We start from the raw sequence: 19,388 nt of genomic DNA on the forward strand, positions 1-19,388 counted from the left end.
TCATATCTTGTTTAGCAAAAATGATTAGGCACTGATCATGGTCATCAGTGTAGATAAATTACAATGTTCACTGTAGCAAAAGCTGAGGATGTCACAACTAGTTTATGTTTTCTTTACATGTTTTTGCTTTTACAGAAAATCAATACATACAGACGTCCAAACATGACAAAAATTTTGATTTTTTTTTTGAAACATAAGAGACCCTAAAAGTTTTGGGAGGAGGAAAGAAGATCCACGAGTGGACCACAAGCTAGTGGGGTCTGCCCTTGGGGGAGAGGGTGTGCCATGGTGGCTTGTGGCCCCCCTGTTGATCTGTTTACCCTAATTCTTTGCATATAAATACCCACGTATCCGAAACTCTCAGAGCGAGATTCAAAACAATTTTATCTCCACCACATGCCTCTATTCTGGCGCTGGAGCCCTGTTGTGGCACTGTGTTGTAGGGGGCAACCATTGGGCAAGCCATCTTCATCAACCCCTCTGTCTTCATGATAATGTTTGAGTAGTTTCTTGAGGATCTACAGGTCCATATCAGTAGGTCTCTCTCTCTCCCTCTCTCTCTCTCTTTCTCCATCTCTCTATTGATCTTCAATACAGTGATCTCTTTAGAGATCTATTCGGTGTAATTCTTGTGGCATTATTTGTTGGGATCTGATGAATTATGGATTTATGATCAGATTGTTCATTGCTCGATATTTATTCTTTTGAGGCCTCTCTTTTTGTGCGATTTATAGTCGTGTATGCTTATCGATCTATGAATTTTATTTAAACATGAAAGATGAGTAGATCTTCACAAGAAGTGGCGCATGGTAGTGGGTTTAATTTTGCGATGACCTCATCCAACAACAAAAAAAAAGACACGTATTGCGTTGTTGCCATTAAGAATAAAACGATAGGTTTCTGTCATATTGATTGATCTCTTCATGCCTGCATCATGTCTTCTTTCTTATTGCATTATTATGTTTCTTACGAACTTAATACTTTGAAATGCATTCTAGATAGCGGCCTTGGGATGGAGTAACAGTAATATATATCCAGTTGGAAAGAAACAAGAAAAAAAGGCAAAAAAGAGAGGAATCAGATCGATTTTTAGGAAACGTGGAGGAGGAACCGAAAGCAGCCAGAAAGAAAGAAAGAAAGAAAGAAGGCAGGGCGAGACGACGGCATAATTAGCAACGACAATGGTGAGCTGTGGCGTGCGCTGCCCTGATTTTGATAACCATGCCGCGCGGGCCACCCCCCTCATAACCCCCCGGGCCCCGCGTCCAGTGTCACGGCCCGCACGACTCCACTCCCCCGACTCCGCCATAGCCTACCGAATACCGTACGCCCTGCCCGCCCCGCCCCGCCCCCCTCTCCCCGCCCTCGCCGCGCTCGCTCCCCCCAAACCCAAAAATATCCCGCCGAATTCCCCCGCCAGGGCAGCTCCCCCCGCCCCCTCTCCCCGCGCCGCGCACCGCCGGAGCGGAGCCCATGGATCCGCAGGCGGCGGAGGCGGTGCTGGGCGCGGACCCGGCGCCGCTGACGGAGCTGCTGGGGGACCTGGCGTCGCCGGCCAACGAGGCGCGGTCGCGGGCGGAGCGGACGTTCCACGCGCTGCGGGCCGCCCACCCGGACCCGCTCGCGCTGCGGCTCGCCCACCTGCTGCTCTCCCCGGCGCACCCGTCCGCGCCCATGGCCGCCGTCCTCCTCCGCCGCCTCATCTCCCCGGGCTCCCAGGCCTTCGTCTACCCGTCGCTCGCCCCGGCCACGCAGTCCTCGCTCCGCGCGCTGCTCCTCTCCGCCGCCTCCGCGCCCGGCCTCTCCAGGTCCATCTCGCGGAAGCTCTCCGACGCCGTCGCCGAGCTCGCCGCCCACCTGCTGCCCTCCGGCTCCTGGCCCGATCTCCTCACCTTCCTCTACAAGTCCGTCGCCTCCCCCTCCTCGCCCCCTGCCCTGCAGGAGTCCGCGCTCAACATCCTCGCCAGGCTCGCCTCCCACCTCGCCGCCGGCTTCCCCAACCTCCACGCGCTCCTCCTCGCCGCGCTCTCGCACCCCTCCTCCGCCGATGTCCGCGTCGCCGGCCTCAACGCCGCCATCAGCGTCATCCAGTCCCTCTCCTCCGCCGCCGACCGCGACCAGTTCCAGGACCTCCTCCCCGCCATGATGCGCGCCCTGGCCGAGTCGCTCAACTGCGGGAACGAGGGCTCCGCGCAGGAGGCGCTCGAGATGATGATTGAGCTCGCTGGCCTGGAGCCGCGTTTCCTCCGCCGCCAGCTGCCCGACGTCGTCGCCGCCATGCTGCAGATCGCCGAGGCCCCTGGGTTGGAGGATGGCACACGCCACCTTGCTGTCGAGTTCGTTGTTACCCTTGCCGAGGCAAGGGAGCGTGCGCCGGGGATGATGAGGAGGCTGCCGCGGTATGTCGGCAGGCTTTTCGCGATCGTCATGACCATGCTGCTTGATGTCCAGGATGAACCGGCATGGTACGCCGCAGTGTCCGAGGAGGAGGACGCTGGGGAAACTGGAAGCTTTGTCTTTGCACAAGAGTGTCTTGACCGGCTTGCAATTGCTGTTGGTGGCAACACCATCTTGCCCGTGGCTGCCGAGTTGCTCCCGTCGTTTATCGGCGCTGAAGAGTGGAAGAGACGTCATGCGGCACTCATGACGATATCACAGATTGCGGAAGGCTGTGCTAAGGTGATGACTAAGAATCTTGATCAGGTAGTTGGGATGGTGCTCAATTCCTTCCAGGATCCTCATCCTCGGGTGAGGTGGGCAGCAATCAATGCAGTAGGGCAGCTTTCGACGGACTTGGGGCCTGAGTTGCAGAACAAGTTGCACCATGTTGTACTCCCTGCGTTGGCTTCGGCCATGGATGATTCTGAGAACCCACGCGTACAGGCAAGTGATTGCTGACCATTTACGTTCTAAGTCATATGCATCACTCTCCTTTCAATATTCTTTCTTTTATCCTATAATTTCTTAAAAGCAGTGTTTATCATTATATCATGCAACCCACATGCTTGCTATATTACCATACAATTCATTCAAATGATAGATATTGCCCCCCTAGTGTGTGGTATTCCAAGTCTACTACTAGGGCACTGTTGACAGTTATGTAACCCGTCATGTTTTGCTGATGCACATCTGGTGTTTTGTGGTGTCTGACTTGGATATGCTGATGTGTATTAGTGTACAGGTTGGGTATCGTCATCGTAGTATTTATATTGGAAGATTTTATCATATCTTTTTACTAGTTTGTTGTGTTACACTTTGCAGTTTTAGGCCTACTTTTGGACATCACATGGCGTTTTAGGTCCAAACATAAAGTGGACTCTTAGCCTGTCTGTGAAGCTAAGAGTTGATATTTGCTCGGGCATTGTTCAAATTATTTGTATGGTATTGCAGTTTATTGCCAAATTTTTTCTACGTACTGGTTGATGGATGTTTGCACTTGTCATTCCCTTGGAGGCAATTCAGATTGGCTGTGTTTATCCGTATTACATGATGCATTCTTAATTCCTGAGATGTTGGCTTGTTTAGATTCCTGCTGCTTCTTTTTTACTATCATGTATAGAAGACATGAATTATGTCGACAACCTTTCAGTTAAAAATTGTTCTGCACAAAATTGATGATGACCTAAGAGTGGTTGCAGGTCGTAATGTTTTAGTTCTGTTCAATACATCAACTGTTTTAAAAGTAAACCCAAATGAAATTCAAGAGCATCTCCAAACGGCTCATATGCGTAATATCTCTTACAGAGATGAATTTGGAAGTGGAGACCAGAGAGATTCAACATTCAAAACATTTTTCTTGGAGAACTTTAGTTAAATAAAACTGTTTAGCACAAAATAGAAGTGCCAGATCCCTGTACACCATAGATAGACTGCCTGCAGAACATTCAAGGGTCTGCAGACTTGGAAGGTTGGTGTCTGGATTGTTTGTTTGTTGGCCTTAGGTGTTTATGTTTCCGCAAGATATGCTTCAAGGGGTATATGGGCATCCTCCAATGTACCCCGCTTATGCTGGAGTTGATGCTAGTTCAATGACCATATACATGTACCAGTTATTCACGACATTGGCATGACGGCATCTGATTGCATCTCACAGAAAAGCTTATACTGTTTATTTTTGTTAGTGTTTGCAACTTGTGCTTTCTTGGACGTGTACTTGAGTGATTGACTTGTTATGAGTGTTTCCTCCATCAAGCGATCAACAAGGCATGTTCTAACCTTTGTTTTGCATTTTATATTCCCAATGAGTTCAGGCACATGCAGCTTCTGCAATTCTGAACTTCAGCGAAAATTGCAGACCCGAAATTTTAACTCCATACTTGGATGTGATAGTCGGCAAGCTTCTCCTGTTGCTTCAGGTAAATCTTGCTTCCAACCTTAAACTTCTAGAGGCTACGATATATACATGAGCATATTTGATACATATTTGGAAATTTGTTTGTTTTCCTTATAGTCTGGAAGCCAAATGGTGCAAGAAGGTGCTTTGACTGCTTTAGCATCAGCTGCAGATTCTTCGCAGGTACAAGAGAAAATACCGTTGAACGTTTTCTGGTCAATACTATTGCTAATTCATGCCAAACATATCGATTCAGGAACACTTCCAAAAATATTATGATGCAGTCATGCCATATCTGAAGGCTATACTCATGAATGCAACTGATAAATCAAGCAGAATGTTGCGTGCCAAATCCATGGAATGCATAAGTTTAGTTGGTATGGCTGTTGGGAAACAGAAATTTAGGGATGACGCTAAGCAGGTAATGATATTTTTTTGTTGCTCTGGTTCATATATATTTCATGTTGTAATTTTTTTCCAGTTCAAGTATCAGGTCAGACTGTAGATATGTTATCTGCAATTTTTTCTGCAAAATTCAATATTCATTGGTTGGCCCTTTGAGCATGGATGCATTTTGCTTAGGTTATGGAAGTTTTGATGTCACTGCAAGGATCTCACATGGAGGCTGATGACCCAATAACGAGTTACATGCTGCAAGTACGTCGGAAATCAGAATACGATTGGCAGTTATACGATCACTTGTGTGTTAACCTTGACTTAATGTAATTGTGATAACTAAAACTTTTGCTTATTCTAAATACATTTGTAGGCATGGGCAAGACTTTGTAAGTGCCTTGGTCAGGAGTTCCTCCCCTACATGAGTGTTGTTATGCCCCCTCTACTTCAGTCTGCTCAGCTTAAACCAGATGTGAGCATCACTTCTGCAGACGAGGATGGTGAATCTGATGATGATGGGTATGTTTTAGGACTCCCCTCCATGCTTACATTGACATTTTGTCATATCTTGTTTTCTTATAGAGGGTGTAGATGGGGCGGAGCAGTTCGGTTCTTTTTGCTGTGCAGCATGACCTTTTCAAAGTATTTAGGGACAATTTTTGGTCTGATCCTCTTAATATAGGGTAATGTGCTGAAGTGTTAGGTTCCTAGGGTCGTCCTTATGTGGCTGCCAACATGCTAATGAGTGGAGGCATTGCCACTGTCACCCAGCAACAGTGGTGGGTGGTTGAGAGCATTAGTGTTTTGTGGGTGAGGATGGGGAAGGCGCCACTGGTGGGCAGTGGAGAGGAAGGGACAGGATGATTTGCTTCAGCCATTCAGGTTGCTTGATGCCTTTGCTTTTCTCCCTAGGAGGAAAGGAGTGCTCTACATGAGGTCCATGTTTTGACTGATCTGGGTTTGATCGAATCATGGCTGCAGTCACCCTCGTTTTATATGGGTCTGCCGAGTACACTGGTGCCACAATTCTAGTGTTGGTTCAGCGGGCCAACGGCCTGAATCACCCCCATCCCTATTTACATATTGAATTTTCATCCGCTGGTCAGTCACATGATAGAAATGGTGAATCTGACCATGCCGGCATGTTTTCAGTAGTTGCCTGCATGATTTGGCATTATGATGTTGGTGATACTTTGGCTTGTTTTTTTTTTTTTTTTTGAATTTGTGTGACTTGTATTCTATTTAGCTCAAGCCACCTTTCGTTGTAGCAGTGCCGAGATTATTAACAGAGAGGTTTGTGCTTACCTCCTATATAGGCTAAAAAATTCCTTACAGCCTGTACGAAATAAATGCAGTGTTGAGACTATTACCCTGGGAGATAAGAGGATTGGCATCAGGACCAGTCTTCTGGAGGAGAAAGCAACAGCATGTAGTATGCTATGTTGCTATGCTGATGAGCTCAAGGAAGGGTTTTTTCCATGGATTGATCAGGTCATGTTATCATTTTTTATTCTTTCAAAATTCATCCTCCCTGTCTGTCCCACTGTCTTGTTGTGTGTGCGCACAAGGAATTGCAACTGAATCTGGATTATTACAGGTTGCAACTACTCTGGTACCTCTCCTCAAATTTTATTTTCATGATGAAGTTAGGAAGGCAGCTGTTTCAGGTTAGGGATCTTCAGTTTTGTTATATTCCTTTGTTATATTTTACATGTTCTCAAGCTGTATGCATAATGCAATCTTCCCAGCGATGCCTGAGCTTCTGCGTTCAGCTAAGTTGGCAGTAGAAAAAGGCCAAGCTCAAGGCCGGGATGATTCTTATCTTAAGCAACTATCTGATTACATAGTTCCAGCTCTTGTAGAGGCCATGCATAAAGTAAGTGCAGCTTCTAAGATGTTTCTTCATTCCACTTAGTGCTCATTCAGTTAGTTATTGTTCTTTGGTCTGAGCCTGTTACTGTAACTCTGTAGGAACCCGAGACACAAATTTGTGCAAGCATACTGGAGTCATTGAACGAGTCAATTCAGGTATTGTATATTATATTATAGTACAGTGGTTATAGTTATTTGTGGCATTACAATGAAAAAGTTATGTTCTCTTAAGAAGCCTCAGTATTTTGATTTTGTGTACAGCTATCTCCTTATTTTGTCATAATTTTACTAGACTCATTGGTCTTACTATGCTAAAGTATATGCGGGACTAGTGTTCTACCATGTGGACCTCGATGGATCAGCATTGATTAAACCTGTGATGTATTGAGTGGTGTAAGGTGTGTGGTTAGTATTGTCGCCTGGATTTGGACCATTTTTAAGAACCACCTACTCTGTAGTCTGTGCTGTATAATTTTTTTGGCTATAAGATTAACAGGATTATGTCCCTAGTGCTGTGTTGATCAGCTCTTCTGCCTAAATATTTAGTGGAAATACTCTCTACCATTCCAAATTATGCTATTAATAAAGTGTAACAGTCCATCTGCTAGTACATATCATCAACTCACAATCATCTGTTCCTTTTCAGTTGTGTTCTGTATTCCTGCACTAGGGGCAGATAATTGATAAGCAGTAATAATCTCCTTAAGATAAAACATAGTAATAATATGTAATCCATTGCCTTTGTTCAGATGTCAGGAACACTTCTTGATGAAGGCCAGGTTAGATATATAGTGGAGGGAATCAAAGAAGTAATAACAGCAAGTTCTAATAGGAGGACAGAACGAACAGAGAGGGCAAACGCTGAAGACTTCGATTCAGAAGAAGATGAGCTACTGAGGGAAGAAAATGAACAGGAGGATGAAATCTTTGATCAAGTAAGCTAACAAAATGCTAGACTGTTACTTTTGGACAAACAAAGCAGCACTTACATGTAGTGATATAGACAAGTGGCCAGTATGTGTACTGAAATCAAAGGATTTACTAGATCCCTAATTAATTACCTTATTCATGTAGTTAGGCAATGAAAGTTGCTTGCATGATTGTTTTGTACTTGTCGCTAATGTAGCCAGCTGCTAACACTAATTGCCAAGCTTCATTACCAGTAATTTAGACAAGTTTACCCTCTGTAATTTTGCAGGTTGGCGATTGTTTGGGCACCCTGGTCAAAACTTTTAAGTCTTACTTCCTTCCATTCTTTGATGAACTCTCTGTCTACTTGACACCTATGTTGGTACGTAAAATGATTAACCATGAGATTTGGAGGCTGTGTTTCACTAACCTATTTTCCATTCTTTGATGAACTCTGTCTATTTGACACCAATGTTGGTCGCTAAATGATTAACCATTGGTTGTGGAGGCTATGTTTTATTAGCTTAAGAGTAGCTCTGAAAACTAATCTTTACACTACAAATTATTCTTTGACTTGCTGATGCCAAATCTTAAACAATGCTATGTTACCTTTTGGTCACTTTCAGATAGTATGTTCATAGGCCAAACTGCTTGTGTTGTTGTTTAAGGTTTCTCATTTGCACTCCATTCTTTAGATGTTTTCGAAAAGAAACTTTGATGTCAATGTAATGCATATATCATCTTGTTTTCGCTGATCCGATGACATGTGATAACTACTAAACATCTCATTGCACAAATTGTAGTCTTGTCACACAATGCATTATTCAGATGGACCTCATAACTTACCTTTTTATCACGTTTGATCTATTATTAGGGCAAGGATAAGACATCAGAAGAAAGAAGAGTCACGATATGCATTTTTGATGATGTTGCAGAACATTGTCGAGAAGCAGCAGTTAGGTAACAGCTTTATTATCCTCCTACTCTTTTCTCCAAGATATTATTCGTAAAAACTTTTCTCATGAAGCAAAGTTTTTATGTTATCTGGTTCTCACTTCTCAGGTATTATGACACATATCTCCCTTCCCTGTTAGAAGCCTGCGCAAGTGAAAACCCAGATGTTAGACAGGTCTGAATCTTTCTTCAACCACAAAGGTTCATGTTTGATATTATTGCATAATTTATCGAGAAGTTTCTTTAGAAGTGCACGAGTTCATTTTTAACCTGCTGTTTTCAGGCTGCAGTTTATGGTATTGGCATCTGCGCTGAGTTTGGTGGTTCTGCATTTAGGCCTCATACTGGGGGTATGTGTTTTACTCATTGTGAACCGTGCTATTTTGTTGTTGTATTTGTTGTCAACGTTGATTTTTTTTTTGATGCAGAGGCACTGTCCAGATTATACAATGTAATCAAACATCCTAATGCATTGGATTTGGATAATGCGATGGCATATGACAATTCTGTTTCTGCTCTTGGAAAGATATGTCAATTTCATCGTGATAGCATTGATGCATCTCAGGTATCTTATGAACAATATGCCTTTGTATTCTTACCCCGAGGTGTACTGCACACAACCTAGCATGCATGCTTTGAATATGTGGTGATTACATGTAGGAAGTATTTACTTTGAACTCCTGCATTTGTTTCCTTGAGAACCCCAATTGAGAAATAGCTGTACTTGTTACTCAAAGCAGATAACATCACCTCAAGGCTCAGTATTATGCCCTCAAGGCTCAGAGGGCATACTGCATGCAAACATTTAGCCGAAACCTTCAAAACATGTTTAACTATCACTACATGTTGCTGTTGGAATGCGCAGACATAAATTGTTTTGAACTATCAAAACATGTTGCATTGTAAGATGAAATCAGACTATGCAATCATACCTAATATTTTTTCGAGAAAACACAAAGGACCTTTGCGTTTCATTGCATTGAAAAGGTGGAGATACAGTAACAATCCTCCTAGGAGGCGAGTTTTACAAGTCCAGCAGCCCAATCAGAACTTGTACTTCTTTTGGCCTTACACTATTCAACCAGTTTTCCAGGCAGGTTATACATGTATATTTTCCCTTTTTCTTTGGATTAGTGTGAGAATTTGTAATTCTCAGAAGTGAACAGATTTGCCTACAACACCACTATTTCTGTTGTAAGCTAAAGATCTATTTTGTTGCAATATTTCTCTCTTTATGGCCATTGAAGGGGATTTGAACTAAGATACATCTGAACCCAACAGGCCAACAATACTAAGATGTCATTATGTATTTTAAAAAAGGAAGATAGTAGTTCTTTCATGAATTGGTCATTGGATCTTTGATGGTTTATACCTATTAATAATTACTTTTTTTACTAAATCGATTCCTTAACCGGTGCTTCTGACATGTAACACCTTTTTTTTTATTTTAACAGGTCATTCCTGCTTGGTTAAGTTGTTTGCCACTCAAAAATGACCTGGTTGAGGCCAAGATTGTTCATGAACAGATGTGTGCAATGCTTGAGAAGTAAGCAATAGCCAAAAATTATTTCCACTGGGATTTTGCAGTTTTGCCAAGTCATGATGTGGAATAGAAATGCCAACCTACATTTATTTAGTAGTATGATTATGTTTTCTTTCTTATTAACTTTGTTGGCACGACTAACAGGTCTGACAGTGAGCTTTTGGGCCATAATAATCAACATCTTCCAAAGATTGTATCTACTTTTGCAGAGGTATTCATTTTTGTTTATATTATTTCTTGATTCTCAATGTAACTTTTCCATTTTGTTTGATTTGCTGGTAAAGATGTTACTACCTGCATTTTTGGAGGCCGTGCATCTTATGTCTTGAGTTCTGAAAATCGATTTGTAATCAGCACTTCTAAACTGCATATCCGTGTTAATCTTAGTAGGCATATAAATACACTTCTGAGTATCGACAAATGCAGTACCAACTAGTGTGTCTGGTTAACCACTCTCAGCGTCGAGGTTGAACCCTGAAACAGGGAGCACCTACTGTGGTACATTGACAATTTTTGGTCCCAATGCTGTCATCAGTAGTATCTTTTGCAACCATTTGTTACTCATCTCAACTGCTGAATCATCCGTTACCCTACATGCAATTAGCTTTTCTTTTTTGTTATCTTATTATTTTAGAATCACTGGTCCTTCTATAGTAGCACTAATCTGTCTAATCTATAATTGAAGCAGTCAATTTGACAGAAATATTGAAATTTGAAATGTGCTTTGACTATAATAACGTGAGCTTGCCATGGAATCTATCTATAATACGATCACAGGGCTATATGGTTCACAACATCTTCAGAATGGTCAACATTATCTGTTTAACACCATATATATTTTTGCCGAGTGCAGATATTGTGCGCGGGTAAGGATCTGGCGACAGAACAGACTGCTAGCAAGATAGTCAATTTGCTAAGACAGCTTCAGACCACCCTGCCTCCTTCAGTACTTGCCTCGACATGGTCTACCCTTCAGCCACAGCAACAACTTGCGTTACAATCTGTATTGACATCATAGCTAACCAGAATGACCTCAATCGTGTTACACATATCAATTCAAAGCTTACCTTTTTCCCCCCTTTCTTCTTGTGTTCCATCCACATTTTTTGTGCATGGGTTGCTGGGGTTTGTGTCCAGCACACAAATGCCCTGGGCTTTTGTACCAAGGGCAAGGTTTGCATCAGGTGTGTATATTTTATTGCGGAGTGATGTGTGTGAGTCTGGGATGTCTCCACATCGCCGTGGCAAGGTTGTAAAGTTACATATTTGGCTAGTGATGTAGTTGAGTCGAAAAGTTGTAAATTAACAACAATTTTGATCGTTGATGGTTGATGTCATAACCATTCTGTCGACATTTGTTCCATCTTTTTTGTTTGAAGGTTGCCATTCTGGATGTTACCAGTGCTAAAGTGATTTCACGTCGTTTAATTTCTTAGCTGTAACAAATGAAACTAGGTCAAAACATGTATTTGAAACTGCTTTGTAACTCTCATTTCGAAGCTATAGGCAAGTATATATTGTAGGAATATAAACGTATAGAAGATCTGTGTGAACTGAAGAATATCTATCATTGCCTGTTTTAATTAAAGTTGTGTGTCTCATCTTACTAAATTTAACACTGCGTGTATGTTTCTGTGATTACATGGATATATTTTTTCAGATTTACATGTATACTTAATACTCCCTTTGATACAAGGCGTTACTGGATCCAACAATATATGAGTATTGGATGTAACGTTTTGTATTATTGAGACAGAGGGAGTGTATAATTAAGTGTCTTGCATTATATGGACTCATGTGCAGAATAATCTGGGGCTAAAACGTGTTTGTTTCTGCATGTAGAATTTGAAACTTAATAGGGAAAATCTGAGTTAAAGCGTCTGCACGCCTGCGTTTCCGTGTGGTGGGCTCGTGGACCATTGCTACAAGGCGCTACAGGATGGATACTTGTGAATCAGACGTCTCGCTTTGCAATAGTACACCTTGTAACGTATTCGCTAGAGTGAATGGTGATAGTGATGCTTTTTTACGTAGAAGCTTGTTGTGCTTTTGCAACTCGCACACATATTTTATTTACAGAATAATGTTGACTGCATGTTATATTTATTAAAAATTCAGCTGGGTATAAACAACAGGCAATCTTTATGAATCATTACAACTTAACACAATTAATGTGGTAGACAAGCACAACATATAATTCTGGCAATTAGGTGTAATTTTTTTGGCGAGTAACATAAAAATAAATCCAGCCACTTGCACAATTAAAATTGACAATTGTGTGTAATTTTTTTGACAAGCTATATAGAATAAAAATGCAAGGTTGGCACAATTTTAATGAAGGAAAAATCTAAGTTAAAGCATGTGCACGACTGCGTTTCCGTGCGCAGGCGGGGGGGGGGGGGGGGGGGGGGCTCGTGGGCGAGGATTCCCCCTTTCATCGCTATTCCGCTACAATATTTCGCTACAAGACATTACATGATGGATATTCGTGCTACATTGACCATGGATTACATGTGTTCCGGGTGCACTACAAGTGCTCAACGAGCATGTGCTGATGGTACGCTATAGTGCTTTGCTATAGTACACCTTGTAACATATTCGTTAGAGTGACCGGTTATAGTGATGCTTTTTTTGCGCATAAACCTATTGTGCTTTTGTAACTAACACACACCATCTATTTACAGAACAATGTTGACTGCATGTTATATTATTAAAAAATCAGCTGGGTATAAATAACACGGCAAGCTTCATGACAACTTAACACAATTAATCTGATAGGCAAGCACACTATATAATTCTGGCAATTGGGTGTAATTTTTTTGGCGAGTTACATAAAATAAATTCGGCCACTTGCACAATTAAAATTGACAACTGTGTGTAATTTTTTTGTCAAGCTATAAAGAATAAAAATGCGAACTTGACATAATTTTAACGAAATTTAGTGTGTATTTTTTTTGGCAAGCTATATGAAATAAAAATGGCAACTCAGGCACAATTAGAAACTGACAACTGAAATGTAATTTTTTCAGGCAACTAAGTTAATTAAATATGGTCACTAAGTGGCTCATAATATGACAACTAAATAATAGTAATCTAACAACTATCGATAAAAAAAGTTGTTAAAACATGTCGACGTGGGATCTAATTTTAAAAATCTTACCCCGTAAAAGCTAACAATAAAAGCGGATCATCAATTAAATTTACAGTTTAAAAAGTAAAACATTTTTTAAGTTCAATATTAAAGGAATCTTGGCTGATGTCATCCTAGTGTATTACTAATACTCCCTCCGTACCTAAATATAAGTCTTTTAAGATATTTCATTAGGTGTCTACATACGAAGCAAAATGAATGAATCTATACTTTAAAGTATGTCTATATGCATCCGTATGTAGTCCATTAGTTGAACATATAAAAAGACTTGTATTTAAGAACGGAGGGAGTAGTTTGCATGCATGAAAAACCGTCACACACAGCGACGCCGCTATGTAATGGTGTCCAACAAAATATTAGCCTCTTCCTTCTCACATCACCCAGTTGCTCACACACTTGGATGGCTGGATGTGGAGAGCTAGTAGTAGTATAATAACAAGCAGCTTGGTTGATTTTGCCTGGAACGGTGCGCGCGCGTCTAGCAGGCACCTCGCGTGCGTACGCGACCGATACAAGTTATCACTTATCAGAAGCTTTGTACTCTCGCTTCTTACAAATTGCAACCAGTCAATTGGCATGAGCATGAGCATGTGCGGTAAACTGAGGTGCGAGCATAGCTCAGGGATATCACCCCTCTAATTTTTCACCTGTAAGATTAATCTGTATAAATATATAGACTTTAGTAGAGGCTGAATGGGTCATCATTTTTCCACTCATCATATTATTATTTGTCCCCGCAACATTTTTTTTATGATTAGTCATATAGTACTGTACTATTTTTGTCTGTTTATTCAACCACTACAAAATATATCACATTACCTCTATGTTTGCATGTGAATAATCAGGTCACATACTGCACTAGAGATAAAATAGCCTTTTCATTCCAGACTTAACACCATTACTAGCCAAAACTGACCGAAGTGTCAAATAGGGAACAAAATGAAGTTTGAGTGTCAAAAAAGGAAGAAAAACGTATTTTGGTCCAAAATGAAAAGCGACTTTTTTAAAAAAGGGCCAAATAAAGAATTCTCTCTCATGCACACTACTTTTGGGAAAAGACACAAAAAGGGAGAGGAAGGAGCACTTAAAAACGACAGGAATGTGAGACAGTGGGAAGTACAAATACCAAATGGAATGTCCGCCTCAACACAAGAGGCGAAGAACCGATAAGTTTGGTTTTTCTCTGTGTTCTCGTTCCAATTGCTCTTAGGCCCTCCCTTTTAACATTGAATATATGCACACCTATATTTGGTTTCTAAGATAAAGCAATAAAGCAAGCCAAAAAATTAAGAGGAAGGAGTACTTTAGAACAATAGGAATGAGAGGCATCGGGAAATACCAAACCAAGTTATCACCTCCAACACCAAACTAAATTTGGGTTTTCCTGCATGTTCCCATTCCCACTACTCTAAGGCCCTCAATTCTTGCTCTTCCTGGCTCACCTTCGCCGTTCCATTTTATCTAAATATGTGGACACATGTCTATGGTTTGTTTATAGAGCTATTGCGCAAGCCAAAAGGAAGAGGAAGGAGTGCACAAGAACGGTAGACATGAGAGGCAACAGGAAAGTATTCTTGCTAAATATTTGCACCTCCATCACTCGAGGTGCAAACAAACAAGGAGGGCTTTCCTCCATGTTCTCATTCCTATTGCTCTTGAGCTCTCTCTTTCTTCCTCTTCCCGGCTTACTCATAGTGCCTATAAATCTAATGACACATAAGATCTTGAGGAACAAGCTTGAATTACTGGGGAAAGTGTTTCAACATTGAGGTATAAATAATGGAGGTGCACCATATGCAGAACCTTTGAGGAGTAAGAAATGACGAAACCCGGTGCACGGGGCACCTTTCTACAGTCAACAAGCCTGATAATAAGGACCGCATAATCACTAGCCCGTCCTATTGTCCTCTACTCTTAATTGAGGGCACATAGCTAAAGATCTCTTTTGCTTACCATTATCACCCATATTCGAAACAAGTACATAATATGCGTATCAGCCTTTTTTAGAACAATATATGCATTAACTTGAGTATTTATAGTGTCAAAATATATATCAATAAGAAATAATGAGCTAAACAATAATATGAAATTGTACAAATTAAACCCTCTAAATAAACTTGGAAAAATTGCAAAACAGTTGGCAAAGAACAACTCGGGTGACAATTAATTCAAACACAAGGTACTTTTTTTTGAACGGTTAAAGCATCAGGAGAGGCTCTTGCTGTTGTTTCATCAATAAAAGAATGCTACAAGATATTTACAGAGCCATGGCTCAAATGTTACTTACAAGATTACAAAATAAGACCAGGCTAGCTAGATTGTGAGGTTTGATAGTAAAGACGACTTATCCAGGGGTAACCGATATCTTAGAGCATCTCCAGCCGTGCCCCCAACAGGCCCCTCCCAGGCCATTTTTTGTCGCCGGCGGGGAAAAACGTCCCAGTCGCGCCCCTAGGAGCCCGTTTTTCACCGGTTAGGGTCGAAATTGGCCCCGGTGGTCCTAGGCCGAAAGCCAGCGCGCCGGGGGGCGCCCGGGAGTGTCGACGCTATTATTTGCATGCAACATGCCCATTGTTAGCCTCCCATTCCCTCTCTCTCTCCTCTCTCTCCCTCCCTCTCTCTCCCTCTCTCTCTCTCTCTTACATGCCCCCTTCATCTCTTTTTCATGCTTTCGCCCCCTTCATCTCTTTTTCCTCTCATCTCTCTTGTCTTTTAGTGTTGGGTGGGGGAATGGATGGAAAACTCCCCCCCATGCCAAAATTTTCGCCGGCATGACCCCAACCGACTGAAAAAGTGGCTCCTCGGGGGAGGGGGCAACGAGTGGAGATGCTCTTAGAATCTCAAGATCCCTTTTAGCATTCTGAGTTAGTCTTGTGATGGTTGATTGAACACAAGGTACTTCATACATAAGCTGTCTTAGTTAATATATGACAATAATGTGATCATACCATGATTAGATAGATCACATATCACCAAAACCAAAATGTCTATAAGCCATTTTATTAAGAAATAATATGTATAGTCCTATTGTTGTTCCCTTAGTACTACCTCCGTCCAAGTGTATAGGGCATGCACGTAGTTCTAGGTTGTCAATTTAACCAGCTAAATATATATTATATGCGATAAAAATTACATATTCATAAACTACATCTCCACATATTTATGTAGTTAAATTAACGACCTAGAACTACGCGCATGCCCTATACACCCGAACGGAGGGAGTAATTCAGTATCTAAATTTTGAAGGTTGTACACAACTACAAACATGAAAGGAAGGAAACATAGGAAGACATATCTCCAAGTAAACCATCAACCACAATCCCTATGAGAAAAATACATGAAGATATAATGATCCACTCTAAACTCACTGTACACATAGGTTTAACATAGATCGCCTAGCAACACGCTAAACAACCTAGTATTTCCAGAACAAGGTTCATACATGAACGTAGAACAAGATCCTAAGGAGAGCATCATACTTCTTCCACGCGTTAAAGTACTTTACTGTTCAACCTTGTACCTCGGCCACCATCCCACTAAGGATCAAATCACCCAGGTTGAGACACAAACAATCAACATGGTTAAAGAGTAGGCAAACAAGTCTTATTCCGCATGTCTAAACAATATAGGTACATATAACAACATCATTTTATGATCAAGCATACAAATTCCATTGGAGTTTACATTTTTTAAGCTACAAATATATCTTGTTGTGGTCATGGTTGTTTTTTGCTAGCGTCTGTATCTGTTCGTTAGTTTGATATCCCATGTGTGAAATATGTATGAATTGATGATAAAAATAATCTGCAATGCACAAATTGTTAATTGTTTTGTGTTTTTATGGCAATTAACAATTTACCAATTACCATCTTTCTCATGCTGATTTATACTCATACTCTTAGGTATAATAGTCAAAAGTGTGTGGTACTAAAAAACAAATAGTGATGTGTCATTGATGTGGTTTTAGTATCCGATATGGGTTCAACATAAAGAACCCTTCCATATGTTAAACTTGTGTGTCTCATCTTGTTAAGCCTGAAAACTTCCTTGTTTGTGTTTCTATGAAGACCATTTTTTTAGATAATGGAGATGTATATTTCATATTACCTGATAGGTAAATTAAATGCCTTGGCATGATAAAAACTCATGTGTAGAATAATCCGGAGCTAAACATGTGTGTCTTTATGGAGTAAGGGAATCCAAAGAAATAAAAAAACATAAAATAGCAATCCAAATATATAGGATGTATTAACTTGAATAAAATCATATTATACTATGAATCACTTTCATGTCATGCGACCGAAAAGGGAAAGTAAATAGTACCAAAGAACAATAGGCACGGGAGGCATCAAGAAAACTCAACGAAAGCCTCTTTCAGTGTTGCACGAGGAACTTAGATGTGAGACCTTTAGCCTTCCATCATGTTCACGTGCCCACTGTTCCAAGGCCCTCTTTTCTTGCTCTTCCTATTATGCATATGTATATTTGTTTTTAACAAAAATTAGTAAACAAAGAGGAATAGGAAGGAGCACCTAAAAACGATAAGATGGGAAACATTGGGAAATACCAAACTGAATCGCCACCTCAAGGCAAGAGGTGAATAACCAGTTAGGTTTTCCTCTATGCGCTCATTCCCATCACTCCTACACCCTCTCTTCTTCCTCTTCCTAGATCACTTTTGAGACCCCCACATCAAATATGTGCACATTCATAGTTGGTATCTAAGCCAAAGCAACTAAGCAAGCCAAAAACGGAAGAGAAAGGAGTGCTTGAGAACATGAGGAATGAGATGTATCGAAAAACAAGTTGTCACCTCCAACACTAGAGGTGGAAACAAAGCAAGTTAGGCTTTCCTCCATGTTCCCATTCTCACTGCTCTTATTCCCTCTTTTATTTCACTTCCCTGTTGCCCTTCAAGTTCCAAGTTATCTAAATATGTGGGGACATGTCTATTTTTCCTCCATGAAAGCTACTGTGTAATCCAAAAGGGAAGAAGGAATGCATAAGAACTGTAGGAATGTGAGGCATCAAGAAAGGATCCATGCCAAATATTTGCACCTCCAACACTTGAGATGCAAACAAACGAGTAGGGTTTCACCTTATGTTCCCACTCCCAGTTCTCTCGAGCTCTCTCTCACCATTCCCATTCCTTGTTACTCGCGGTGCCTACAAATCTAACAAACCAAACACTCTCAAACAACAAGCTTGAATTGCTAGAGAAAGTGTTTCAGCTTTGAGGTAGAAATAACGGATGGTATATCATATGGACAACCCTAGGAGTATAAATAAGGAAGACACCCATTGCATGTGACACCATTGTACAATCAATGATAGTGGGTCCTCATTATCATGGAGCCATGTACTATTTTACTCAATTCATAAATTAGAGCAAGTGAGTAGAGATCTCTTCTGCTTGTGTGTTAAGCAGATCAGAAACATGTATGTAATATATGTATCAACATGCATAGTTATAAAGTATGAAAATGTGTAGAAATAATAAGTTATGAGATAAAAAATATGAACTTGAAAAAATAAACTCTCTAAGTAAACTTTGAAAGGTTACTGAATAATTATGAAAGAACACCGAAGTGAAATATTTTTGGTACACAAGGTACGCGAGAGACGCGCTGCACTATACAAGTGACAAAATATTATCCCATGATTCTAGAGATCTCATATCAGTAAAACCATATGTACACATGCCATTTTCTCGAGATAAAAAATGTTTATAGGGCTAGGGCTATGTTCTATAAGTAATTTCATACCAAATTTTGAAGGCTATACACAACCACATACATGTAAGGGGAGAAATATAGGAAACATATCTCCAAGGAAAATACATGAAGGTATAATTTTTAGATATCCAGTTTAAACTCACTATACACATCGTTTCTACATGGATCACCAAAGCAACGCGACGAGCCACCTCTTATTTTATGGAGAAGGTTCACATACAAAGAACGAGACCATGAAGATATTTCAGTACTTCTTTCATGATCTTCACAATTACAACCATCTAGCTCAACCAGCATCAGTATAAGCATCAAATCACTCAGGTTACAATTCAGTCACACACCAAGCTTTAAGAGTGGAGGAAATAATCTTTATCCCGCAGGTCTAAACAATCTATAAGAAAGCATCTTTTTATGATTGTGTACAAATTCTATTGAAGTTTAGAGTTTTTGAAGTGGTTGATTCTTGCTAGCCCGCGTATAGATCTGTTATTTTGC

At 40.9% G+C, this 19,388-nt stretch overlaps 1 protein-coding gene across 1 annotated transcript; it reads left to right on the forward strand.

The window, feature by feature from the left end:
* Positions 1-1,458: 1,458 nt before the first annotated feature.
* Positions 1,459-11,370, forward strand: LOC123447316 (importin-5-like). The gene is made up of 19 exons (XM_045123907.1): positions 1,459-2,883; positions 4,251-4,355; positions 4,451-4,516; positions 4,590-4,754; positions 4,916-4,990; positions 5,103-5,248; positions 6,085-6,220; positions 6,327-6,396; positions 6,478-6,605; positions 6,701-6,757; positions 7,351-7,536; positions 7,800-7,892; positions 8,385-8,470; positions 8,573-8,639; positions 8,748-8,814; positions 8,893-9,029; positions 9,919-10,010; positions 10,152-10,218; positions 10,861-11,370. Exons 1-19 carry the CDS (start codon positions 1,474-1,476, stop codon positions 11,023-11,025), a joined length of 3,318 nt encoding a protein of 1,105 aa, XP_044979842.1. The 5' UTR covers positions 1,459-1,473; the 3' UTR covers positions 11,026-11,370.
* The last annotated feature ends 8,018 nt before the right edge of the window (positions 11,371-19,388 follow it).

Source organism: Hordeum vulgare, chromosome 4H, assembly GCF_904849725.1.
Source record: "Hordeum vulgare subsp. vulgare chromosome 4H, MorexV3_pseudomolecules_assembly, whole genome shotgun sequence".
Lineage (NCBI taxonomy): Eukaryota > Viridiplantae > Streptophyta > Magnoliopsida > Poales > Poaceae > Hordeum > Hordeum vulgare.